Source organism: Arachis ipaensis, chromosome B05 (genome assembly GCF_000816755.2).
Source record: "Arachis ipaensis cultivar K30076 chromosome B05, Araip1.1, whole genome shotgun sequence".
Lineage (NCBI taxonomy): Eukaryota > Viridiplantae > Streptophyta > Magnoliopsida > Fabales > Fabaceae > Arachis > Arachis ipaensis.
In genome coordinates, this window is record NC_029789.2 from 88,831,736 (window position 1) to 88,858,097 (window position 26,362).

A 26,362-nucleotide genomic window follows, 5' to 3' on the forward strand; every position below is an offset into this window, starting at 1 on the left:
AAAACATCAATTCTCTTATACAATTCAATTATCCCTTTTTGGGCTGCCAATATACAATTCAATTGAATAACACATTGATGAAATTTCTTATTATGCAACAAGCCTCTTATAACTAACCAAACCCTAACTAGATTCAACAAATTCAATGCTTTTCAACAACAAAAACTCAGAATACAGAGTTACAGACAACTCAACCTCCAAATCCAGAAACAGAAATCCAGAAACAGAAAAACTAAGTGAAACAATTCAAATTAAATTCAGACTCGCATTAAGGAACAACCCAACTCAGAACACAATCCCAATTCAGAATCTAGTACAAAAAATCAACTCAGAAGCCAGAATCTTAGAAATTGAAACTAAAGAAGCTGCGGCTTACTGGAGACACGGCGAGGGAGGAACGACCGTGGTGACAGTGAGCTAGAAGAGGATCATCAGTTTCTTTTTTTATTTTAATTAAAGTTTCAAAACCAGATCAATTTCAGTACTGCACCATTCAAACAAAACAAATCAAATTCAAAACAACACAATTTACACAAAAATGTATACATATATACACAAAATTGAATCAGAGAAAACAGATCTAGAGAAGTTCAGAGTTCAAGATGACGACGCCGCTGGAAGCTGCTTCGATCTGCGACGGTGGCAGTTTCGCTGACAGAAGCTCCGATTCGGCGTCAATTGTGGTAGTGACGGTGGAGTTTGTTGGAGGAAGTTAGAAGAGGAAATTAGGGTTGAGGAGGTGAGGTGAGTGGAATGGTGACTGGAGAAGGTGGCTGCTAGGGTTTGTTTCAATTTGTTTATCAGAAAGGAAAGGGGCTCGTGTTGCTGTTGCGTCGTTTTGGGCTTTTCGTTTTTATTTATTTATTTATTTATTTTTAAACGTTGACGTTTTTATGTTAAACAGTGAACCGGACCTTGGAAAAAAACCGGTCCGGTTCATCCGGTTTATCGGTTATCCACCGATTTGTCTGGTTTTTTACCGATTTTTTACAGGCCGATTTTTGAGGACGACCGGACCGGCTAGAGGATTGGTTCCCGATTAATTCGTTCGAACCGGCCGGTCCGGTCTAATTTTCAGAACCATGGTATTTCTATTATTTAAAAAAGAATAAATTACCATATGTACCCATAAAAGATGCAGACGCTGACAAATGTACCTATGTAGAAAAGAAACGATAGTTGTAACCATGGAAGATGCTTTTTGTATGACATAAGTATTCAAACTCTAAAAAATTATTCAAAAATCCCAAATTGTCCTTCTCTCCACCACTGCTACCATCATCCCCAAATTATTCATGGCGTGCTGCTACACCTCACCCTCCCCCAACGCCACTGCCACCGCTACCACTACCGGCACCACCACTGCCAAATATGAAGAAAATTATCATGTTTCCTAAGGTCTTGTTTGGAACAGGAGGATCCATCTTCTTGCAGAGATTCACCGCAATCGTGCTTAACAACGAGGAGTTAGGACTTAACCCTAGTGCAGAAGTTGTACACTTGCAAATTAGTGCTTCCACCGCTTCAAATCTTGTCAGATGAATCGGTGCAACCGTGGCTTTGAGGGCTTCGATTTTGGAAGCTTCGAACACGAACCTCTTGTAGACCAATTTCGGGAGACCAAAGTAGGGTTTCTCTTGGTAAACCGACAGGTCTCCTTGAGAGAAAATGGACATTCTAATGTCCAGTAAGGACGGAGAGGGTAATGGGTGGTTCTGATCTTGGTGGTGGTTGGTGATGGCTGCCCAGTCATTGACGAAGTTGATGAGAGTGGAAATGTTGCCGAGCTTGTGAGAGGCGCAGAGTGTGATTGCAATTCTTTCGTAATGGAAGCAGTTGATTTGAATGGCCATGATGGGATCATGCTCTGGGTTGTTCATATTGGTTCTGGCCAAATTGTGTGAAAATAGAGGAAACAGATTAACTTGGATTGGGTTATTAAGAAAGTGCTTGTTGCTGCCCACCATTGCTACTGTTGTTTTGTCTCTCTCGTTCTTCATCATCTTCTTCTCCTTCTTTCGCTGCACTACACTCCTCTACTACTGTTAGGAATTCAAGGTTTCTATTGTTGTCTTTTCAAAGGAGTACCACACCTCCACTTAGTGTTTGGAGGAAATAGCAGCTAGTGTTAATGCAAAATTGAGAACGATGAGAGTTGTGAATAGAGAAATAGCGCCCAATGGTGACGGTGGCGGTAGCGGTGGGGAAGGAGAGGTGCAGAAGGTTGCGAGAACCGGACCGGTCAATGAACCGGTGAAGTGACTGGTTCACTGGTTCATTGATTCGACCGGGGTTCAACTAGGGTTCAACCGGTTTAATTAAATATTAAATAAAATTATTAAAAATTTAATATATAATTTTATATATTTAAATTCATTAAAATTCATGAATTTTTAAGTAAAAAAATTTTAATAGAATTTAAGATATAAAAAAAATTGAAGATGAAAAGTTCATTGATAATATTCAGATTGAGTTAAATTTATTGATAACTTTAAAACAACTAACTGAGGCAGAATTTCCACTCAAGCTGCAAAAAATTAAAGATCTTGCAGGCAACATTGTCAAGCCAAGGCTAATTATTCAACATCAATTCTCTTATACAATTCAATTATCCCTTTTTGGGCTGCCAATATACAATTCAATTGAATAACACATTGATGAAATTTCTTATTATGCAACAAGCCTCTTATAACTAACCAAACCCTAACTAGGTTCAACAAATCCAATGCTTTTCAACAACAAAAACTCATAATACAGACAACTCAACCTCCAAACCTAGAAAATCTAGAAACAGAAAAACTAAGTGAAACAATCCAAAATTCCAAACAAAACTCAGAATCACATTAAGCAACAACCCAACTCAGAACAGAATCATAACTCAGAATCTAGTACAAAAAATCAATTCAGAAGTCAGAATCTTAGAAATCGAAACTAAAGAAGCAGCGGCTTACTGGAGACACGGCGAGGGAGGAACGACCGTGGTGACAGTGAGCTAGAAGAGGATCATCAGTTTCTTTTTTTTTTATTTTAATTAAAGTTTCAAAACCATATCAATTTCAGTACTGCACCATTCAAACAAAACAAATCAAATTCAAAACAACACAATTTACACAAAAATGTATACATATATACACAAAATTGAATCAGAGGAAACAGATCTAGAGAGAAAAATAGAGAAACCGAATGAAGCCATTATAGACGAGGAAGTTGAAGGTGTGGTTGTCGCAGTTGTAGGTGAACTTGTTGTTGGAGGAAGGAAGCTTCTGGAGGCACTGGAACGACGGCGAGGAGAACAAGCACGTTGGCGACGGCGAGGGGAACAAACACGTTGGCGACGGCGAGAAGAACAGGGCTGAGTAGACGTTCGCGATGCCAGAAGCTTCAAAGTTCAGAGTTCAAGATGACGACGCCGCTGGAAGCTGCTTCGATCTGCGACGGTGGCAGTTTCGCTGACAGAAGCTCCGATTCGGCGTCAATTGTGGTAGTGACGGTGGAGTTTGTTGGAGGAAGTTAGAAGAGGAAATTAGGGTTGAGGAGGTGAGGTGAGTGGCTTCGCGACGAGCACAGAGACGTTGAGGAAGAGAAGAGTGGCGGCGGCTGGGGGCTGATGGTAGCGGCGAATGGGGGCTGACGGTAGCGGCGGCTGGGGGCTCTGATAGGGTTAGGGATTTGAATGTGAGAGTGAGAGAGAAGAGAGAGGGGTAGGGACGTAGACGTAGTGCTGTTTGTTACTTTGTTGGGTTTTATTTTTTTTCCTTTTTTTTTATTTTTTTAAGAGCAAAACGACGCCGTTTAGGATTATATTTTCAAACCAATAAACCGTAAAAAAACCGACCGGTTCTCCCGGTTCACCGGTTAATCGTCGGTTCGACCGGTTTTTTTACCGATTTTCTGCCAGACGGTTTCTAACCTTACTCGGACCGGTTAGGTGACCGGTTCCAGATTTTTCCAGTTGAACCGGTCGGTCCGGTTCAGTTTTCAGAACCATGCTCTAAATGCTCCATGGGCAGCGCTATCGGCCTTGCATCGCCATCGCACCGAGGCTCTGTCGTACCCCTTTCCGGTTCTTCCCCATCGCACCCCTTCTGTTAGCCTTGCTCGCGTCGCTCCCTTTCGAACTCTAATGTGCGTTTCTCTCTTCGATCTCGCCACTAGTGCTTGCTCTTCTCCATGTGTTGCTGTGTTTCTCTCTTTGATCTCACCTCAGCTGTGCAGGTAACCTTAATCTCCTTTCTCTTTCATCGCTTTTTTCTTTCATTCAATTCCATCGCTAACTCTAATTATATTATCCTATGTTCCATCACTAACTCTAATTCTATTTCCTGTTCTATGATAAGAACTTGTAATGGTTACAGTTCTTTATTTTATGTTCTTATAAAATTGCTTGTGAAATCTAGGTTCCTGAATGCATTGATTAGTTTCATTTTGGTTGAATTTTTTGGGGTTTAGGTTTTTATTGATGCATTGTTTTTTGTTTCTGTGTTTTTGCTAAAGATTGATTGGCTAAACAAGTTTCTTGAATACCCTTACCTTGATAAGGTACTTGCATTTTGAATAAGCTTTGACCCTTTTTCATTTTTGCTTTTTACCTTGGTTGGTTGTTTGTCTTAGTGTGTTAATTGTTCTATTGTTTAGGCAATTTGTGAGATTGCAAAGAATATTGCAAAGCCCATAATTGCTGAGCAGATTCTGAAATACAAAATTGATTCTGTTGAGTTTAAAACTCTGACACTGGGATGCCTGCCCCCAACTTTGTACAAGAGAATCATAGAATCTGCTGAAACAAAGTTCAAAAGGGATGGCATAGATGTGAAGTTAGGATCTATGGTTATCAAAGTAAGTGAGAGAGAAATCTCGGCCAAAGATAGAGTAAGCGGTCAAGTTGCTTCCATACCTCATGAAATGGTAGTTTGGTCCACCGGCGTCGGTCCTCGCCCAGAAATAATTGAATTTATGAAACAAGTTGGCCAGGTTTGTTGCTTCGTATTCATAGAGTTAATATTTTTAAACTAAGAAAAAAGTGTTGGTTATTTAATTATTTTTCTTGATTGGAATTGTTTCTGTTATAGAGTAATAGACGTGCATTAGCCACTGATGAGTGGCTAAGGTTGGAGGGATCTGACAACATCTAAGCTTTAAATGATTGTGCCACTATAAATCAGAGGAAAGTTATGGTATGTGCATCCTATGAATTAAGCTGAGAAGGATCATATAATGAAAAAAAGAATTGTAATTTATTATTATTATTCCAAGCTGAGATAGTTATAATAAGTATTTAAAATATTGTGTAAAAATTCATCTACCTGCTAACTATGTTAATTAATGTAACACTGCTGAAATAAGATTCCTAATCTGTGAGTTGATATATAACTACTAACTAACACACGAAGATCAAGATTTTAGTTATCGTCAGAAGTTGAATGTGGACTATTACTAAAATAGCATGTGCCATAAAATAATAGTAATAAAGTATATAACAATATAGATGTCCCTGCTATGAGATTGATATGGCTATACATATCCCTAAAAAGATAAATCAGATTAAGGATTACATTGGTTATACGTCATGACTCATGATAAGGGAGAGAAGAATGAATTATGATTATCCATATATGAAGAAACTTAGCAGTTAGCATGGATCATGTTGAACTTGTTAATAATGTTTGAATTGGTTACTAATAATTGAATTTAAGAAAAGCAAAAGAAGATATTGGTGTCCTCGGTGCATCAGTTTCTTGGTTAGAAACCCTAGAGTCTCCTGGTTATTGACTTCCATTTTTGCATTAAGCGTCCTTAATTATATACTCGTGCTTCTAAACACATCAGTTTCTAAAACCTTATCACTTTTATTCCCCCACAGATGCTTGGCTAATGAGGTTGTTGTTCTTCTTCTGTACTCACTGTTGCAAGGAAATTCTACCTTTTTAGAGTATGTCTTGGTGCGGACTGACATGGATACCTTGGTATGTGGTAGCAAACTTAAAGTTTCTCATATGGAGGAAGTGGGAATGAATTAATTAGTTATATGTCTAGAAGACAAAAGAAGACTTTGAAGTAGAATCCTGTGGAGGCTTATTACGTTATGATTCATGTGTTTACTTGATTATCGATATGATATATGTCACTGCCACTTATTGTGATCTTTATCTATCTAATGAAATTAACAGTTAATGCCTATTCTGAAAGCTCTATACAATGCTCTAAGGAGAACAGCTAATCAAATTTACATGTTGCTGATTATACTCCTTATACTCAGTCAAGACTCTTCTTTTAATGCAAGCATTCATAAACTGGTAGGTGTTGTCTTTTGGCACTAAACTATGTAAAACTGCAAGTATGTCCTAAATGCTAATGTGCTATTTTCCTGGATAGATTTTGACTGGTGTTCTATGGCACAAGGAACGTCTTCTGCATCAGACTTCTCTTGGTTCCCTCTTGGCCATAATTCTTATCAGAACTGTACAGTATAATTTGTCTAAACTTCGGGTATGATCCTTAAACTTAGTTGGACTATTAGCTCAGTCTCTGCCTCACCTATATAAAACTTCTCTACTAACTGATAATTTATTTTAGAAATTACATATATATTTTATAAAATAAAATCCTATATACAGGTAAATTATTGTTAGGGATAAGTATTGTTTTGGTCCATGACGTTGAGGGTCCGAATCGAAACCGTCCCCATTGTAATTTTGGATTTAAAATCATCCTTAACATTTTTTTGTATTAAAATCGTCCTTTTAATTTTTTTGGACAAAAATACCCTCACCACGACCAACACAATCACCTCCTCTACCACCACCACCACCAACACCAACACCACCACCAGCACCACCACCAACACCACCACTACCAACACCACAACCACCACCACCACCACTACCAACACAAACACCACCACCAACACCAACCACCAACACCAAGAACACCAAACAACAGCAACACACCAAACCAAGAAGCAGAAACAGAAAACAAGAAAGTAGAAGCAAGAAAGCAGGAAACAGAAAACAAGAAAGCCGAAGCAAGAAAACAGGCGGCGAGGTTGCGAGGCGGAGGCGGCGAGGCAGAGGCGGCGAGGCAGATTTTAGAATGATAATGCTTCTATTGTATTTATTTAAAAATTTTAAATGTTGTCTATTAATTTATAATATTTTAATTTTAACTTTTTAAATTTATTATGACAAAATAACGATATGATGAGGATTTTGTCCGCTAAAATTGCAAAAATATTTTTAAAAATTAGTTTATTCATTGTAATTTATTTTTTTTCGGGTGTTTATGTTATATTCCATACATTATTAAATTTTAATTTGATAAGTTTTTTTTTATCATCAAGGGCTTATTATCTAGTTACTGTAATTTAATTAAGATTTAGTTTTCATCACTAAATGATGTTATGTGTATTACGGTTATTGCCATTAAATAATATTTGTAGTAGCATTTTTTTAGTTTGTACTTAAATTAGTTATTCAATAAAAATTTGTCCGATAACTCAAAAAAATATATACAATGTTATCTATGTTTTTAATTTGAGAATTTTTAATTTAGTTACCTATTGACTTGTAATATTTAATATAGTATTTATATATTTTTTAAGAAATTAGAACACATTTTGCCATGACCAAATTTTACTATCTATTAAATTTTTAATTGAATAAAAATTCTATAATAAAAAGGATCCATATAATTTGTACAATACATTAATAAATACATGAGATAAAATAAGACATATTTTTGTACTATTTTTCAATAGTTATTGTTTTGTATTTATGGTAGATCTTTTCTAATTTTACTATTTAATTTTAAAAGATATATGTTGTTACCAAAATTTTATTACAAAGTTATTGTTATTATTAGTATAATATTTAGTTAAACCTAGCATCTACTCGAACTCCACTCACAACACACAAATCAAAGAAACCTAGCTTAACTTCAAATCGGAGAACTCCCTTAGCTAAACCTAGCTTTCCCCTCTCCTTCAACGGGATCCTTCTTCTCTCCGCCGCTAACGGAATCAACCCGCGAAGCTGATAGAATGGCCAACCTTGTTAGGTTCAGCTCCTCCGTCCCCTCCCCAGTCGCTAAGGACACCCGCGGTTGGCTCCTCGACCCTATCTCACTAGCTCGAGCTTCTGGCATTTTAGGTTTTTCTTTTTCCCCCTCTAACTTCGGTGTTTCTCATCATTGTCTTTTAGTTAGAGATCGGTATGTCAAATTGTATCATGATTAGCATGTTTATAATGTGATTATGCGATGGAGCAGAGTCAAATTGAAGTTGAGAATTTTTGGGTGGAGTAATTTGGTGTCTCGTTCATTTCGAGAATAGTTTGCATTTTAGCTTTGTTTTTTTTAATGAGGATTTTTCATTCTTGTTATGGATCTGTTTCCTAGTGTTTAGTGGATTTGTTGATGTATTTGAGTGTTTTAATGGAAGCTTAGATGTACGATGTGATTTTATGTTTTGTGGCCATTGGAATTTGAAAGGGAAATGGTGGTTGGTTCTCTGCAGGTGGAGCTTTCACTTGTGCTTCGGTTCATATAGGAGAGATTCGGCCTGGCAGGTTGAGAGGGAATCATAGGCATCATGATTGCAATGAGACATTTGTCCTTTGGGGTGCCCTAACCAAATTTAGGGTAAGCTTTATGGGATTCTATATTTCTATTATTTTATTAACATATATTTGTACTTCATATGTCTTGAGATATTTCTCACTATTTATTGTTAAGTATAGCAACTCTTGCAGAGAGTAAAGGTGTTTTAACAGCATGATGTAATTAAGTATTAATTGCAATCGCAATTCTAAAAAATCGATGAGGCTGCCATAGTTCCATTGCTCTGGGTTGAAAAGTATTTCATCTGACACAATTTGTTGGATTAGCTGTGAAAATTTAGCATATTGAGTTTAGTTGACATAAGACAGAAGTTAATAGGTCCTTTGTTGGGTCCATTATGCATTGCTGCAGTTACACTGATATATAAAGTCTGATTCTTTAAATTGCAGCTCTAAATGCAAGTGGTCTTGACAAATTTCTTAAATCAATAGGAAGAAATCCCTCATATGTTGATTTGGAGGTGAGTTAATATTCAGGACATGTCTTGTAGCTTATTTCTCCTCATTAAACCAAATTTTGTTGCTTTATTCTAATTATTTGAATGTGTTCTTGTTTGACAGTTGACTGAACAAAAATTGAAAAGAAAGAAAGGTATAAGCTTTTCTTGTTTGAGGTTACTTGCTAAGATTAAAACCTCGCTATCTTTCACTTAAAATTTCTGAAGGTTTTGATAAATTTTACCACCAATAGAAGCAGGAGGCTAATCTGATTCAATCTGCTCTTATTGACATGATCTTTAAAAAGAACTAACCCTGAGAAATCTATGGAAGAGTTCCGACCAGCTAGTCAAAAACTTGGTGATGGCGTGGGTGTAAAGTCTTTAATGCAAAGCACGGGACTTGGAATGATTGCTGGCCAGGTAGTTTCTACTTTTAATTATGAGTGTTTCTTAATCTAGTTTTAGGTTCTAAGCATTTTTAGGGGCTAATAGTTTCTTCTATTTATGTCCATATAGAACAATTCAATGTATCAAATCTCCAAAGTCAATGACTCATTTATAATTGAATTTGGTATAATAAAGCTGATTCACTTCTTCTAACATTATATGATGTCTTAATTTTTTGATAATTTTTTACCTCTCCTCTGGCTAATGCTTATCTTGTTTCTCTATTGAAAATTAAGTATAAAATGCATGGCTGAGTCATTCTGTGTACTTGAAAAGGGTTATCATTCTGTGTACTTAGCCAATAAATGAACCGTTATCATTCTGTGTTGTGTTCTACCTCTTTTAGTACATTAATAAATCAATGTAACTGGAGAGAGTATTAAAGTATTTTTGTTTTCTAATCTGTGGATTCTTGTCTTTTTACTATGAAGAATAAATGTTATTCTGTTTGGATACGTAATGCAGGTCTTGGTAGGTCAGATGTATTACAGTGGTTATGGTGTTCCCAATTATGTGGGTTGGGGTGAGGCACCAATTCTGCCTTTTGTTACTGCTGAGGACCAAAAAACTGCCATGGCCAAGGCTTCTGAGGCATGTGCCTTTCTCAGGAGATGTCCTTCACTGACACTAGGTTCCATGTTGGAGGAGATTGCTGCTATTCTTCCTGGCCATGAATTTGCTTCTGTGAGTGACATTCAGTTAAACTCTTCATCTTCATCATCATATTAATTTTTTCTACTCATTCTAATGTTTTTCTTTTGTACTTTTGAAAGGGACGTTTTGCATGCACCTTTGCTACATGAATTCATATGGCTTTGAATTAACTACGATCCTTCTTATTATTGGTAATTAAGGAAATGAAACGAGACTTGTAAAATTTGAGAAAGTTTTAGTCTTCAATTAGGCATTGTATTTTGTTGTATTTATTTGGTTGACTTTTGCCATTATGCCCTGCTTTTTGCGCCTAAAATTTCTGCTTTGATTCTTGTCTTTGGTTGCTTTTGAGAAAATGTGTTGTTTCAAGGTAGCTTAGATTGTTTGAAAGTTGCTAGCTTTTCCTGCACAGGAATCAATATCAAAATGTACAAAGGAAAATGAATATTGTCCTGGTGCTTTCTAAAGGATAATTCAACCTTTTTCCTTCATAGTACATAATTTCCTCTTAATACTACTATAGCAATAAAGCTATTTTCATTCAGTTGGGATTTATGTAATGTTAAAGAAACTGGGTTAATGGAAATAATAATAATAATAATAATAATAATAATAATAATAATGAAATGGTGGAAAGTGTTAATGTGAATGTTAATGGTGGAGGTGGGAATTTGAAGACTTTAAGTCTTTCAATGAGTCCTGGTTGTTCATCTACTTCTCAATCATCATCAAGCCATGTAAGTGTTTCAACAACTCATAATCATAATCAGATTTCAGCAGGTTCTTCTTCAAATTCTTGCAAGGTCATGGTGGAAGTTGAAAAGAATAATAAGAGAGGACACAATAATAGTAGTAAGCAAACTGTTCATAGGAAATCCATTGAGACATTTGGTCAAAGAACTTCACAGTACAGAGGTGTCACAAGATTAGTCAAATTTTTCACTTTCACTTTCATTTCATTATTAATTTTATCAACTATTTAAAACATACTTTTATTTTGCTTTTTTGTTCTTTATTTTATTTTTTGCCTTTTTATTTAAATATATATATTTTTTAACATTTTTTCCTTTTGAGTTTCTTCTATTAGGCATAGATGGATCGGCAGATATGAAGCACATTTGTGGGATAATAGTTGCAAAAAAGAAGGGCAAACTAGGAAAGGAAGATAAGGTAATTAGTGAAAAAAAATAAAATAAAAAACTATATATTCTTCACTTGTTGACATTTTAAAATTTATTTGTTTGGATTTCTTCATTATTTTTTTCCCTTTTGCAAATATATATTTTTTGGTCCAATTAGTATGCATAGTTATGAGCTATTTCCAGTTCTCTCTCTCTCTCTCTCTCTCTCTCTCTCTCTCCAATGTTCACACTATGGATTACAAATTCAATCAAATGAACGTTGCATGATATAGTTTATTTGGACTGAATGGCTGATGATCTCCTATTTTATGAAACTGTTTCAAAATGCTGAAAATATTTATTTCTGTGATAAAAGAGTAGAAATAGGATTATATAGGAAGCTAAAACTACTAGTGGATAAGTTTGCACCAAAAGAACAACAAAGGTAAGATTTTGGGAGGATCTAGAGAGTTTGGTTCAAGGCATACCTTTGGGAGATAAGATTTTCTTAGGAGGAGATTTAAATGGCCATGTTGGGAGAGAAGTGACTGGATATGGGAGTATTCACGGAGGCCATGGTTTCGGGGTGATCAATGCCGAGGGTAAAACTATTTTGGACTTTTCCTCAACCTTTGATCTTCTCATCGCAAATATATGTTTTAAAAAGAGAGAAGAGCATCTTATAACCTATAAGAGTGGCATGACAAGCTCTCAAATCGACTTCTTCTTGTTGAGGAGAGTCGACCGGAAATTTTGCATTAACTGTAAAATTATCCCGGGAGAGAGTTTGACAACACAACATAGGGTGCTCGTCATGGATTTTTGCGTCGAGCAAAAGTTGAGGAAAAGACATCATACGAAGAACCCAAGGACGAGGTGGTGGCGGATGAAAGGTGAGGAACAAAGAAGCTTCTTAAGACGGGTAGGAGAAGAGGCAAAGTGGGATGGAAATGGAAGCGCGGAAGAGATGTGGATGGAGATGGCAGAAGTTATTAGAAGAACAGCAAAGGAAAGTTTTGGTGAATCTAAAGGAATAGGACTAAGAGACAAGGAGTCCTGGTGGTGGAATGCGAGCATACAAGAAAAGATAAAGATAAAAAGGGAATGCTTTAAAGAGTGGTCTTTATGCCGTAATGCAGATAACTGGAAAAAATATAAGGCGGCTAAGAAAGAGACAAAAGTGGCTGTAAGTGAAGCAAGAACAAGAGCATATGAGGGTCTCTACCAGTCTTTGGGCACGAAAGAAGGAGAAAAAGGTATATATAGAATCGCAAAGAGCCGGGAAAGAAGAACGAGAGATTTGGATCAGGTTAAGTGCATAAAGGATAAGGATGGAGAGGTGTTGGCTCAAGAGGAGAAGATTAATGAAAGGTGGAAGAGTTACTTCTACGAGTTATTTAATGAGGGACAGAAGACTCTTCCGAGCCTTGGTCGATTATGCACAAGGGAAGAAGATCAAAATTTTGACTACTTTCGAAGGATTCGAGACTTCGAGGTAAAAGAGGCTCTAAAGCAGATGAAAAATGGCAGGGCAGTAGGACCAAATAAAATCCCGATTGAGGTTTGGAAGGGTCTTGGAGAAAAAGGCATCAACTGGTTAACCATGCTTTTTAATGAGATTTTAAGGTCAAAGAAGATGCCTGATGAGTGGAGAAAGAGCACCTTGGTACCTATCTACAAGAATAAGGGGGATATACAAAGTTGCGAAAACTATAGAGGGATTAACCTTATGAGTCATACTATGAAGTTGTGGGAAAGGGTGATAGAACGGAGGTTGAGAAAAGAGACACAAGTAACAGAGAACCAATTTGGATTTATGCCAGGAAGATCTACCATTAAAGCGATATACCTATTAAGAAGGATGATGGAGAGATATCGTAGTAATAAAAGGGATCTACATATGGTGTTTATTGATTTGGAAAAAACGTATGATAGGGTACCAAGGGAGGTCTTATGGAAGGTTTTAGAAAAGAGGAGAGTAAGGATCGCATATATTCGGACAATTAAAGACATGTATGATGGGGCCACAACTAGTGTGAAGACCCAAGGTGGTGTGACAGAGGAATTCCCTATTGGTATAGGATTACACTAGGGATCATCCTTAAGTCCATACCTTTTCACATTAGTCTTGGAAGTACTCACAGAGCACATCCAAGAGCCTGTGCCATGGTGCATGTTTTTTGCCGATGATATCGTCCTTATGGGAAAGTCAAGGGAAGACCTAAATAAGAAGTTGGAGTTATGGAGAGAAGCTCTAGAAGTGTATGGTCTGCACATAAGCCGTAGCAAGACGGAATATATGGAATGTAAGTTCAGTCTGAGAAGGGAAAACCCCAATATAGAGGTGAAGATTAGAGAAAACACCCTACGAAAAGTTAAAAGTTTTAAGTATCTTGGGTGCATCATTCAGGACAATGGAGAGATTGAACAAGATGTAAATCATAGGATCTAAGCAGGTTGGTCAAAATGGCGGAGTGCATCTGGTTTTATATGCGACAAAAAAGTGCCTTTAAAACTTAAAGGTAAATTCTATCACACCACTATAAGACCGGCTATGCTGTATGGTACGCAGTGTTGGGCGGCTAAAGGGGAGCACGAACATAAGCTGAGTGTGGCAGAGATGAAGATGTTGAGATGGATGAGTGGTCATACGCGATTGGATAAAATAAGGAATGAAGATATAAGGGAGAGAGTTGGAGTAGCACCCATTGTGGAAAAGATGGTTGAATCGCGTCTCAGGTGGTTTGGACATGTGAGAAGAAGACCGATAGAACATCCAGTCAGGAGGATGGATGAGATGGAAGATGGACAAAGGGCGAAAGGCAGAGGAAGACCTAAGAAGACTATCCATGAGGTGGTCAAACGAGACCTACATGTAAACGGTCTCTCTGTAGACATGATACATGACAGAGCACAATGGCGTCGTTTGATTCATGTAGCCGACCCCACTTAGTGGGACAAGGCTTTGTTGTTGTTGTTGTTGTAAAAGAACAACAAAGGTAAAAGAAAACAGAAAATGAAAATCCCCATATAAAACAAGATACTGATACAATGTAGTAGTTTATGATGAATCCAATATTTTTAATTAATTTCTGTCCTCTACATATGTAGTCTCCTGTGAAAATGGTACCCACTAGCATGGCCAAAGAATTTGCTGGCGTAAATGTATGATGGAAATGATATGACATTTGGGATATCATCAAGAATGGCTGGCCTTGTTTTAATCACTATGTGTGTATTTATGTAAAAATTTCACAATGAAATTTTGATAATTAACTTGGCACTATTGTCTTTGTTCTTGATACATTGTAAAAACCAAAAAATTTCAATGAAAATTTGATAATTAACCTGGTTTTATTGTCTTTGTTCTTGATACATTGTAAAAACTAAACATCATGTTTGGTTCTATTGCTAATATCAAATACTGGTTATTTTGAAATACTATGAATGTTTAGATACAAGTTAGATGAAAATTAGATGAAAATTTGTATTCATTAAATTTATATTTATTTTGTATGAAAACTGGTTTATTTTGCAATAGAAAAATTAAAAAAAAATGTTTTATCTTACTGACGGATTTACAGACGGATTTTTCGTCTATATTTAGAGTTTGGAATGCTTTCAAGGCTCCAATTTCTGACGGAAAATTCGTCTATAATTACAGACGAAAAATCCGTCTGTAATTTCCGACGGAAAATCCGTCGGAAAGTTCGTCGTCCTTGGGATATCGATGGAGAATTTACAGAGGGAAAATCCGTCGGTAACTGGTAAAAATCCGTTGGTAATTTTCCGACGGAAAAAAATCCGTCGATAAATAATTTTAGACGAGGCTTTTACAGAGGGACAAAATCCGTCTGTAATTTCGTCGGTAACCAAAAATCCGTCTGTAATAAAGACTAAATCTGTCTGTAAATCTGTCTATATTAATCCATTTTCTAGTTGTGTATGTTACTATGACGTCTGTTATTTGGACTAATTCCATTATCATGCGTTTTCAGTCCTAGATTTTTCAAAGAGTAGAATACAGATATTAAGCAAAAATTGAATTTATAGCCCAAAAAAATTAAATTATCATAATACATGTTAAGTTTTATGTTACCTGAAATAAAATGACGACGATGATGATGGGTGGCTCTGACCATTTGTCTAATTGTAGTTAATCCTTGGCAATGGATTTGGAATAGGAATTATATTAGTTGATATAATGTGATTGCTAATTCGTTCAATTTTTCAATTATATTTGTCAGAACATAAGGTAGCAAGACGCAAAGAAGAAAAACGATTGCAAGAGCACGATTGAAAGTGAAACAGATATTTAACTCTCTTGGGTAAAGTACGATTGAAGGCGCATAAATTTTTTTTTATTAAAAGTGAATCAGCTTTAAACTCTGTCGTGGGTTGAAAGTGAATCAGTTTTAAATCTCTCGTGGAGTAAAGCCAGTTTTTGAAAAAATAAAATAAAATAAAAAGAATTGAGTATGTAGTAGTAGTTTTTTTTATTGAAATCAGTTTTTAAGTTAATGTCGTGGGATAAAGCCAGTTTTTAATAAAAAGAAAACAGGGGTAAAATAGGAAGAAAGAATTGGATACCAAACTTCCGTATCCCCATTATATATTAGTATAGATATATTGATCACTTAAAAATATATCAGTTATTTTATATTCTATTTCTTTATACGTTATTTATATTAATTATTTATATTTTAATAATTTTTAAAAAATATCATGAAAAATTAAAGATAAAAATAAAATTAATAATTATTTATGTATCCTAAGTACGTGGTGTCAGTTTTTTTTATTAGGAGTGGTTCAGTTTTTAAATTCTGTTATAGGTAAACCCATTTTTTAATAAAAAAGAACAGGGACAAAAGAGGAAAAAAGAATTAGATACCAAACCTGTGTATCCCCATTATATCCTGAGTATGTGGTGTCAGTTTTTTTTATTAGGAGTGGTTCAGTTTTTAAATTCTATTACAGGTAAACCCATTTTTTAATAAAAAAGAACAGAAACAAAAGAGAGGAAAAAAGAATTAGATATTAAATCTGTGTATCTCTATTATATATTGGTATAGATTATTATTATTATTATTATTATTATTATTATTATTATTATTATTATTATTATTATTATTATTATTATTATTATTATTATTATTATTAAAAAAGTTAAAAAAAAAAATTGCCAGTAAGTAGACACTATTATATTATATTTACTAATGAACATCCTTAATTAATTATGGGTTTCATCTAATTGAATATCTCATCTCTTCATCAATATTCTATGCAGAAGGAAAAATTAGTTCGGGCATAAATCAAGAAGGAATAAAATATTACAACAACATTATCAATGAGCTTCTCACTAATGGTAGGGTCTTAATTATTATATTTATTGTTAAAGATAGAAATGAGTTGAACTGAATTGAGCCATGTTAAAATCAAGTTCAACTCACGTAAATTAAATTCAACTCATAGTTGAGTTCATTAACAATTGAAATTTATTTATAAAGCTTTGTCTGGCAAAAAATTTACGAGCTGTCTCAAACTCACAAATCGACTACAAAAAATATATTTTATAGGGTAGAATTTACAATAACAAACTTCTCTAACTAATTAATTTAAGGGTTAAGTATGATTTTAGTCTCTGTAGTTTAAAAATCGAATTCATTATTAAAAATTAAATTCTTTTTTTTCATTCATATATTAATTTATTTTGATATTATTGACAAGTAGGTCTAGAACCATTTGCGACCCTTTTCCATTTTGATCTTCCCCAAGCCTTACAAGATGACTACAGTGGCTTCTACAGCCCTAATATTACGTAAGTAGTGATGTCACTACTACAAGAATTTCTACACATAACTGCAATTTAAGCTACTACACTTGAAAGTTGAAACAATTATATATTGATTTGTATGTACATATATACTTTTTTACAGAAAGGATTTTGAAGATTATTCGGAGTTATGCTTTAAAGAATTTGGAGATAGAGTGAAACATTGGATTACACTTAACGAACCATGGAGTTATAGTGTTGGTGTAGATAAGCCTTACCTCGCCACACACTATCAACCATGGAGTGGCGATTGGTCCGTAAAAGAAGTGCTTCAAGTGATAATTGGCAAATGCAAGTCTTTTACTTGTTGGGCAAACAAAAGGAACCAAGAAAGATTGTTATTTAATTAATAAAGCCAAGCCTACTTTTGCATACAGTAACATAGTTATTAATTAACACATAAACTAATAAAAAAAATAATGCCCGATGGAGGCTTTTCAGTATTCAAAGTGCACCTATTTACAACTTAATTAATCTCAACTACACTGCCAACTGAAATCTTCAAAGAACATACATTGAGTAAATAACTACTAAATATACATTCCTTGGATATCTCCCGATGTTTTAAAATTTCTATTTAGTAAATAACTACTAAATATACATTGAGACTCCTTTTTCTGTGCAGGTTTAAGGTTTGAGGAAATAGCAGGAGCTGATGTTTGGCATTCTGATGTTCGAGTGTTTTCAGTACTTGACTCAGGTTCTAGTGAAATCTTAGGTTACTGCTACCTTGATTTGTTTTCAAGGTTGATACTTTTAACTACTTAAAATTATAGTTGTGCATTATGTGTTGTTTGATAATCTGTTTAAGGTCAACTTTGAGAGTACCTAAATTAAATAAGCAGATAGTTAAATCTTGCACTCAATGAAAACCCCTTAACGTGTTTCTTAACAAACTATAAATATATAAAACAAAAAGGTTTTAGAGGCTTATTATTCATTTGCAAGATTATTTTTCTTTGTTTCAGTATAGGAAAACATATTCAAAAGAGATGGATAGGCTTGGAGGTTTGTGGGGTTCTCTTCCATTAGCACTTCTTTTGTTGTTAGGAGCTGCTTTCAATTCAGCACCTGGTGCCAATGCTTGGAGTAAAGAGGGTCATATGATAACCTGCAAAATTGCACAGGTAAACTTCAATTCTGATTTAAGGCGACTACTGGTTCGAGCAAAATCGCCTTTCTTGGAAGATACATGTGGTTTCCACGAAAAAAATTAGTATTGGCTAATGAATTAAATACAAATAATTAAATTGTAATTGATTTCTATTTTGTAGTCACTTTTAGAGCCTGAGGCAACAGAAGTTGTTCATCATTTGTTACCTGAGTATGTTAAAGGACACTTATCAGCCCTTTGTGTATGGCCAGACCAAATAAGGCACCGGTACAAATATAGGTGGACAAGTCCACTTCACTTTATTGACACACCAGATGATTCTTGTTCTTTTTCTTACTCAAGTGAGTATCAACTAAAGATTAAAGGCTTCTATTTATATCAAACTTTCTGCTCTAAAAATGTTAATACAAAATTCTCTCTGTTTTTGCTATTCTTACCATAGGGGACTGCCATGATCAGCATGGAGTGAAGGATATGTGTGTTGCTGGTACTGTAAAAAATTTCACTTCTCAGCTTTTGCATTACAGAATGTCAATCAGGTAGTAGGAACAATGGGGTATGCAGCTCCTGAATGTGTTCATCATCTCCTCTAAAAAGTGTACATAGAAACCATAAAGTTCTATACCATATGAGTGGTTTCTAGCTTAGCTTGTATTGTTGAAGAAATTTTAGAAAATTCTAATGATGCTACTCTACTAATGTTTCTAAGACATGAATGTAATTTTCACTCCATATGAATGTATAACTGTACATTATTGAATGAGTTGAGTTATATGCAAAGAATATTATATAGATAATCTATTTTTCATATACCCTAAAGGAAAAAAAAACAATATATAATTTATATAAGTTAAGTTGAGTTTTTTATATTTATTTTGTATGAAAATATGTTTATTTTGCAATGAAAAAATCTAAAAAAATTCTATTTTATCTTACTGATGAATTTACAGACGAATTTTCTGTCTGTATTCAGAGTTTGGAATGGTATTCCAAGGCTTAAATTACCGACGAAAAATCTGTCTCTAATTACTAACAGAAAATCTGTCGAAAAATCTGTCTCTAATTACCGACGGAAAATCCGTCGGAAAATCTGTCTCTAATTACCAATGAAAAATCCGTCGGAAAGGTTGACACCCAAGGGAAATAGAGGGGAGAATTTACTGAGGGAAAATCTGTCGGTAACTAGTAAAAATTCGTCGGTAAATTACCGACGAAAAAAATCTGTCGGTAAATAATTTCCGACGAGACTTTTACAGAGGGACAAAATCCGTCGGTAACCAAAAATCCGTCTGTAATAAAGACCAAATATGTCCGTAAAACTATCTGTATTAAACAATTTTCTAGTTGTGAGTTCCATGATCACAATATCACATGTAATTACCTAAAGAACCGAAGCTACTAGACCATTTGTAAGCTCTTGCTTAAGTTACAAAACTCGTGCAGGAAATATACCTATTCATCCCATAAATGATGCATATCAAGTTTAAAATAAGAATTAGCACCAACAAAGACAACAATTATTAAGCAATACAGCTTTAAAATTTAGGAGCTATAATGATACAAGTTAGGATAATATCCTCACTAATGTAGCATATCAATATATGATACAATTCAAATATTTATTTAGAAAGAGAAACATCATCCTAATGCTAATATCAATATAGTACAAGAAGTAAAACATAAACCCTATAGTCAACAGTAAATGCATTTCAACCCTAAACCACATTATCACTAACACAAAATCAAAAAATTGAAACAGGAATTAATCAAATAATCCTATGTAACTACTAAAGAAAAACAAAATAACAAGATTTACCACAAACAGAGCATCTTCTATGGCTAGAGAGATCCTTTTTGCTTATCGCTATTAGAGAAATCCTTTTTTGAAAACACTCACAAACGACGACAGAAAAGCCAACTATGGAGACCAGTCGAGTTTTGAAGGAAGATGCTATAGTAATGTCACTCAGAGTAGCGCCATTGAAGATAGGTTTTGAAGGAAGGTCACAACTAGAAAATGGATTAATACAGACAGATTTACAGACAAATTTAGTCTTTATTACAGACGAATTTTCGGTTACTGACAAAATTACCGACGGATTTTGTCCCTCTGTAAAAGCCTCGTCGGAAATTATTTACCGACAAATTTTTTTCTCTCGGAAAATTACCGACGGATTTTTACCAGTTACCGACGAATTTTCCCTCTGTAAATTCTCTATCCATTTCCCTAAGACGACGAACTTTCTGACGGATTTTCCGTCTGTAATTACAGACGAATTTTCCGACAGATTTTTCGTCTGTAATTTGAATCTTGGAAACCATCTTACACTCTAATTACAGACAGAAAATCCGTCTGTAAATCCGTCGGTAAGGTAAAATAATTTTTTTAAATTTTTCTATTACAAAAATAAATCTGTTTTCATATAAAATAAATATAAATTTAATAAATACAATTTTTTATCTATTTTGTATTCGAATATTTATAATATTTCAAAAAATAAACAAATTCATCGTATTATCAAACTAAAAGAAAAGTACTATAAACAAGCAAGTTAATATAATTCAAAACATAAACAAAGTGTATTAATACATCAACTATAATATTACGTAACAACCATACATCAAAGTGTGTTGATACATCAACTATAATTCATCACAAACAAATATTTAATTAAAAGAGCATGTAGTCAAATCTTATGGAATAAGAAATCTCTTAACGTGTATATTTTCCAAGCCAAGCCAAGCTAAACAAATTGCTAGATGTTTTTAGTGCCGACATGTAATTAGAGTAAGATATAGTGTATGAATATCCTACTTGCTAATTAACTTACAGTCACATGCATTCAACTAAATCAATTAAACAAGAATATCCTATTTTTTTGAAGCTAAAAAATGAAGCTTTAAGGGAGAATGTAGCTAGTTTGCAGCAAAACTTGGCCGAGAACCTTAGATCCTCCTTCCTTGGCTCCTTTCTCAGCTTGTCTTTCTTCACCCAATTTTGGGATGTTACAAACACAGCTCAAACACCCAAACTGAAATAACAGAGTAAGATATAGTGCATGAGCGATTTTATTTAAATCACAATATACAATTTCTTCTTTATTACCAAATTAAATACCGACCAAAAAAAAAGTAAAGACTAAAGAACTAATAAAGATGTATGGGAAGTACACCCCTTTTTTATTGAAAATAGATTTACCTGGCCAACATTCCCATTGACAAAAACATTGCTGCAATTCAAGTCCCTATGGATGATGCAAGGTTCATGAGTGTGCAAATAATTCAACCCTCTAAGAATCTGCTTTTACCACTTCTTAAGTGCCTTCAATGAAACATGTCTATGCCTCTTTCTATACTCCCTCAGATTCCCACTTGTGCAAACCTCAGTGATGAAATTCAGTGTGTTCTTATTCTTGTTCTTGTTCTAGTATTCAATTATATATGATAATTGTGTCAAAAATGCAAAACCAATTTTAGAAAATCTAAACAACAACAATATTTCTTGAAAAAATTATATTGTCTGTTGGTTTTAAGACAACAATGGTTTACTTCAAGATAAAAACTTCCAATGCAATGTGAAATTTGTGAAAAAATCATTCATATAGTAGAAAAAATATTTATTGGAGCAAGCTTCTAGGATAAAAAATTTGCTTGTTATAATCACAACCATTGCAAGAAAAATTCTTGATTATCTAAAGAAGTTGCTATAAAAATTTCACCACCCCATTACTTTGAAAGAAACAAAAATATTAGTAGAAAACTAATTCGACAATTCCAGATGATATGATAAATTCTAAGAATCTCTTACTTTTTATTGTCAATACTTGGGATATCATTTCTTTCTGCCTTCTCCACAATCACCTTCAGAAATATCCAGAGAATATTTAGCACAACAACTAGAGATGCATCATTGATGTTCATATTCAGGTATCACAAGTAGCAACTAGGATCATAAACTAAACATGAATTGTTCTTGTCTAATAAAATATCACGCCTGTTTCTTCCTGAAAACTTAAAATTATTCTATCTCTAAAGCTGAATTGGATATTCTTATCCCATTAATTCGCATCAAATGAAAGGAATGATGTAACCATAATACTAAAACTCGAGTAGAATACAATAAAACTGTTCAGCCCCTTGTCCACAAATACATAGAATCATATATAAAAATCATTTCAACATTAGCTCTTGAATTTAATTTATTGATTCAACAATCTGAATCATTCTGTAGTGAGTCATTTCAGCTCCAATAAAGGATTTTCCCACAAAAATAAAGCCATACATGTAGAGACTATAGTTAAAGAAGAACTAAAATTATAAAAGAAAAAGCACTTGCCATGATACCAAACCTCCAAACAAAGTATTTCCCATAGTGTATAATACTATATGCTAAAGTGTCAAAGATGTAGGTAGGTAGCTAACATGCAGTTACTACTATTAACCACAATTTGCTTGCTAGAATAGGCCCAAAAGAATCAACGAAATCAAAAGCATTGGCTCTATAACCAACAAAAGAGATAACTTTGTCTTTTACACAAGTACATGATTCAACATCAGTAGCATCAATAAGGGATAGCTGCAAAGAGAAAATCACTATGAATTCTCACCGGGATACGATCCGAATATTTCTCCCTAACCTAGCAGCCTCAGCTTTTCTCTTCTCTGAAGACAATAATTAATCATTGCTGTATATTAGCAACAATAAAACACACAATCAAAACAAGTATTCATCACCAAAAAAAGAAAGAAACCAGTAATATATACCAAGATCATGTTCTTGTTTGAAGTAACTCTTTGCCATTTTTCTTGAACCTAGCGATAAACAAAGCAAAAGTCAACTCATGTAGAATGAGACATGGAATTTCTAACAAAGAGCAAGTAATCACGTAATCATTCAACCAAAAATAAAAAATAGATATTTGCAAAATAGAAAAATAGAAAAATTATTAAACATTCTCAGCAAATAACATAACACAAGAATGGATAAGGAACATTTCCATTAGTTTTCTATATACTTTTCCATGTACTTTTACTACTACTACTACTAATTTACTTACCTAAGGTACATGGAACAAGGTAGAGAAGTGCCGGTTGTCCATGACCTTTCATCAAGTATAGCCCAAGATATGTTAGGAAAAGGCCTGAAAAAGGGATCGTCAGATTGTATGAGAATAAATTAATAGTATCCATTTTACAATTTATAAACACTATTGAATTGATCATCTTTTATCAAAATATAATCAGTGTAGCTTATGATATGAAATGATACTGAAAACTATGTTACCAACTCCAATGGTATAACCATATATCAAATTTTACATGTTAAGTGAAATTACCCAGCCATGGCATGAACCAGAATTTGATCCATCGCATGATTCTTGTCTTATAAATAATTAACGGCCATCCAATTGCCATAAAGGCAAAAACACAAGCTAAACTTATCTTGACCCTCTTTACTTCATTTGTCCTGAACTTCTTCAAATCAAAGTGCCACATCAACCTGCCAGAGGGCATGGTTATATCAAGATTTAGTATAGATTAAAATTGAGACTGCCCACTGCTCAAGTCAACGAAGAAGTTCTTGAGGAACAAAACAATGATATTATAGGGCATAGTTGATCACATAGAATAAAAATCTCATAATGTACCATCCCGGTGAGCAATAGACATCCAAGTTTGAAATATATTATTGCATTTTGCAAAACAGGAGATGAATCAAACTCATCTTTCCAAACAGGGTGCCAAGCAATATCTTCATACAACCTATAACAATGGAGATATTACCTCAAACTCAACCATTCTGAGGAAGAGAAGAATGGTACATTAGGATCTGAATGGTATAAACAAACTCAAATTCATTAACCTTGATTTCAAATTTATACTCTCCAAAAAGATAGAGAATGAACTATGAAGTGTTGTTTAGTAGTGTTTACCTCTGGAAGCATTTACGAGAGCGAAGAAGCTCTGTTCAAGGTCATGGATGAAATCACTTTCCTTCTTTGACAGGAAGAGCTTGATGCGACGGTAGCTCTCAAACATGGTTCGAACCTCATCTTTGTTCCTCTGCTTGGTGACGACCTCATCCTGTGACAAAGGCAGAGGAGGAGGAGTACGCGGACGAGCTAGGGTTTGAGGAGATTGTGGCGGCGGTGCTAGCGGCGGTGGTGTGGCAGTGGGGATTCCGGGAGAGTGTTGTGCTTTCGCTTCTTCAATGGCTGCTCGGCGGACGCCATTGGTTATAGTTAGTGCCGCTGAATGAGCGATCGGTGCTGTAGTTTTATAAAATCGCGAAGGTAGACAAAGGCGACGAAGACGGTGGCGGAGAAATGCACATTAGGGTTCGAAAGGGAACGACGTGAGCAACACACATAGAAGAGCCAAGAAGGGGTGTGACGGGGCAATGGAAGTTCAGTGCAATGGAGGTTCAGTGTGGCGGCGGCAAAAGGTGCGGCGGCGGTGCAAGGCTGAGAAGCGCCGCCGATAGAGCATTTGGAGGGGAGGGTGTGGAGGCGCGGGGAAGAATATGTGAAATGAGGAGGAGTTAGTAACGCTGAACCTTATTTTAATATTTTCGATGGAAAATTTTAAATTACAGACAGAAAATTCGTCTGTAATAATTTAATAAAATGCAGCATTCTGTCCATTTAATTACAGACGGATTTTCCACCTGTAACCATTTCTCATGAAAAGAAATTAATTTTTCCGATAGAATTATCGACGGATTTTTTTCCATCTGTAATTTATGCTAATTCATTTTTTTTGTTTTCCGACAAAAAATCTCTCTGAAATTCCGTCTGGATTTCCGTGGGATAAAATCCATCAGAAATATCCGTCTGTAATAACTAATTTTCTAGTAGCGGGTGTTTGTGTTTCTGTTTTGGAAGGGAGAGAAAATGTTGAGTTATACTTCTGCCCATGAAAACAACATCGTTTGGCCCAAATTAGGCGCCAAACCAACACTGTGTCATTTTAGGCTTGCCAACATGTCAAAAGAGAGTCCACCTCATCTTTCCGGTGAAGCCTAGTTGACTGAAAATGCTTGAAGGATGACTCTGAGTTCCAGAGTACAATTTCAGGGTTGCATATGAGTAACTATTAATTTCAGGAACTACTATGAGACTCGAGTGTAACTTGAAGGACCACTTTGAGTCTTAACTCAATTCTTTCCACACATGGTGAAATTTTGAACTTCTTTTGGTGATCCCTTTGGAACATATTGAAAGTGATCCCTTAGTGATTAGTTTATGGTATTGGTAATTAAAGATTAGATGCCAACGTGAACATGTTTTAGTGTATACGGACTACTTCAATTTTCTATACATAATCCACTTGGCTAAGGTATAAAACCATCTAATTGACCATATAAATTTTGCTTATATTGTGGGTGCAATTGTCATTATGTGGACACGAACAATAGAGGGGCTCTTGGGCTTCTTCTGGTTTTTGGTATACTAGGCTTCTGGATAGATGATTTGGTTTTTTTCTTAACTGTGATGTATTATAGGCTAATCGAATTGGCATTATGTTCATGCGCCAAATGAATATAAGGCGGGGATGTGTTGTGTTAGAAAATTTGGTGCTATAATGACCTAAAAAAAGTACCCATGGTTAAAAATCGTGCTAAAAAGTATCTATGATCACGGTTTTTTAATAAAAGGTAATCTAAAAGGGTATATAGTCACGATTTTGGGAGTAATCTAAAGGGATCTGGTGGACGAAATTGTGATCACATTAATGTAGTACTCTTTGTTATTGTATGGAATCATTATTATGGCTCTTTACTATGTGTGGACACAACTCCGTTCAACTAACCAGCAAGTGTACTGGGTCGTCCAAGTAATAAACCTTACGTGAGTAAGGGTCGATCCCACAGAGATTGTTGGCTTGAAGCAAGCTATATTGGGCAGAAGGCTGGCGTTGAACGCCAGTTTACGTCGTCAATTCTTGGCCAAAGTATGGACTATTATATATTTCTGGAAAGCCCTGGATGTCTACTTTCCAACTCAATTGGAAGCGCGCCATTTCGAGTTCTGTAGCTCCTGAAAATCCACTTTGAGTGCAGGGAGGTCAGAATCCAACAACATCAGCAGTCCTTTTTCAACCTCTGAATCTGATTTCTGCTTCCCAGGAGGTCTTCCTCC

At 35.0% G+C, this 26,362-nt stretch overlaps 3 protein-coding genes and 1 long non-coding RNA gene across 16 annotated transcripts; 3 read left to right on the top strand and 1 right to left on the bottom strand.

Annotated features, from left to right (window-relative positions):
- On the top strand, positions 593–3,726 carry LOC110272203. The gene is made up of 2 exons (XR_002363197.1): positions 593–739; positions 3,538–3,726. It is a non-coding gene; the product is annotated as an uncharacterized LOC110272203 (long non-coding RNA).
- LOC107643718 (AP2-like ethylene-responsive transcription factor AIL1) lies at positions 7,892–16,158 on the top strand. Of its 12 annotated transcripts, none has more exons than XM_021124126.1 (10): positions 7,892–8,144; positions 8,510–8,634; positions 9,003–9,073; positions 9,174–9,204; positions 9,304–9,472; positions 9,965–10,183; positions 10,931–11,078; positions 11,241–11,323; positions 11,568–11,719; positions 14,274–15,326. In XM_021124126.1, exons 5-10 carry the CDS (start codon positions 9,377–9,379, stop codon positions 14,275–14,277), a joined length of 702 nt encoding a protein of 233 aa, XP_020979785.1. In that variant the 5' UTR covers positions 7,892–8,144; positions 8,510–8,634; positions 9,003–9,073; positions 9,174–9,204; positions 9,304–9,376; the 3' UTR covers positions 14,278–15,326. The 12 variants fall into 12 exon arrangements, 8 of the variants coding, with proteins under 8 accessions (XP_020979785.1, XP_020979784.1, XP_020979783.1 ...); XM_021124125.1 differs by having other exon boundaries at positions 9,358–9,472; XR_002363198.1 differs by having other exon boundaries at positions 9,174–9,472; positions 10,924–11,078; positions 11,241–11,319; positions 11,545–11,719.
- LOC110262355 (endonuclease 1-like) lies at positions 16,556–18,981 on the top strand. Its single transcript, XM_016347439.2, has 6 exons — positions 16,556–16,639; positions 17,005–17,092; positions 17,733–17,853; positions 18,076–18,234; positions 18,382–18,562; positions 18,664–18,981. The coding sequence occupies exons 4-6, from the start codon at positions 18,100–18,102 to the stop codon at positions 18,762–18,764; spliced, it is 417 nt and encodes a 138-aa protein (XP_016202925.1). The 5' UTR covers positions 16,556–16,639; positions 17,005–17,092; positions 17,733–17,853; positions 18,076–18,099; the 3' UTR covers positions 18,765–18,981.
- Positions 20,801–24,771, bottom strand: LOC107641937 (omega-6 fatty acid desaturase, chloroplastic-like). Of its 2 annotated transcripts, XR_002363202.1 has the most exons (8): positions 24,155–24,771; positions 23,558–23,721; positions 23,279–23,362; positions 22,986–23,033; positions 22,829–22,883; positions 22,030–22,082; positions 21,421–21,645; positions 20,801–21,253 (listed from the first exon to the last, which is right to left on the bottom strand). XR_002363202.1 is itself a non-coding variant. In XM_021124132.1 (6 exons), the coding sequence occupies exons 2-6, from the start codon at positions 23,715–23,717 to the stop codon at positions 22,079–22,081; spliced, it is 351 nt and encodes a 116-aa protein (XP_020979791.1). In that variant the 5' UTR covers positions 23,718–23,721; positions 24,155–24,771; the 3' UTR covers positions 21,654–22,078. The 2 variants fall into 2 exon arrangements, 1 of the variants encoding a protein (XP_020979791.1); XM_021124132.1 differs by lacking the exons at positions 20,801–21,253; positions 21,421–21,645 and having other exon boundaries at positions 21,654–22,082.

Coding starts and splice junctions, on each gene's coding strand:
- LOC107641937 (XM_021124132.1), bottom strand. CDS start 23,717: ATGTGGCACTTTGATTTGAAGAAGTTCAGGACAAATGAAGTAAAGAGG. Junction 23,363..23,557: donor CTGGTTCATGCCATGGCTGG/GTAATTTCACTT, acceptor TCCCTTTTTCAG/GCCTTTTCCTAACATATCTT. Junction 22,884..22,985: donor CAAACAAGAACATGATCTTG/GTATATATTACT, acceptor TATTGTCTTCAG/AGAAGAGAAAAGCTGAGGCT.
- LOC107643718 (XM_021124124.1), top strand. CDS start 9,377: ATGGAAGAGTTCCGACCAGCTAGTCAAAAACTTGGTGATGGCGTGGGT. Junction 9,473..9,964: donor TTGGAATGATTGCTGGCCAG/GTAGTTTCTACT, acceptor TACGTAATGCAG/GTCTTGGTAGGTCAGATGTA. Junction 10,184..10,930: donor CTGGCCATGAATTTGCTTCT/GTGAGTGACATT, acceptor ATCAGATTTCAG/CAGGTTCTTCTTCAAATTCT.
- LOC110262355 (XM_016347439.2), top strand. CDS start 18,100: ATGGATAGGCTTGGAGGTTTGTGGGGTTCTCTTCCATTAGCACTTCTT. Junction 18,235..18,381: donor TAACCTGCAAAATTGCACAG/GTAAACTTCAAT, acceptor TCTATTTTGTAG/TCACTTTTAGAGCCTGAGGC. Junction 18,563..18,663: donor TTGTTCTTTTTCTTACTCAA/GTGAGTATCAAC, acceptor TTCTTACCATAG/GGGACTGCCATGATCAGCAT.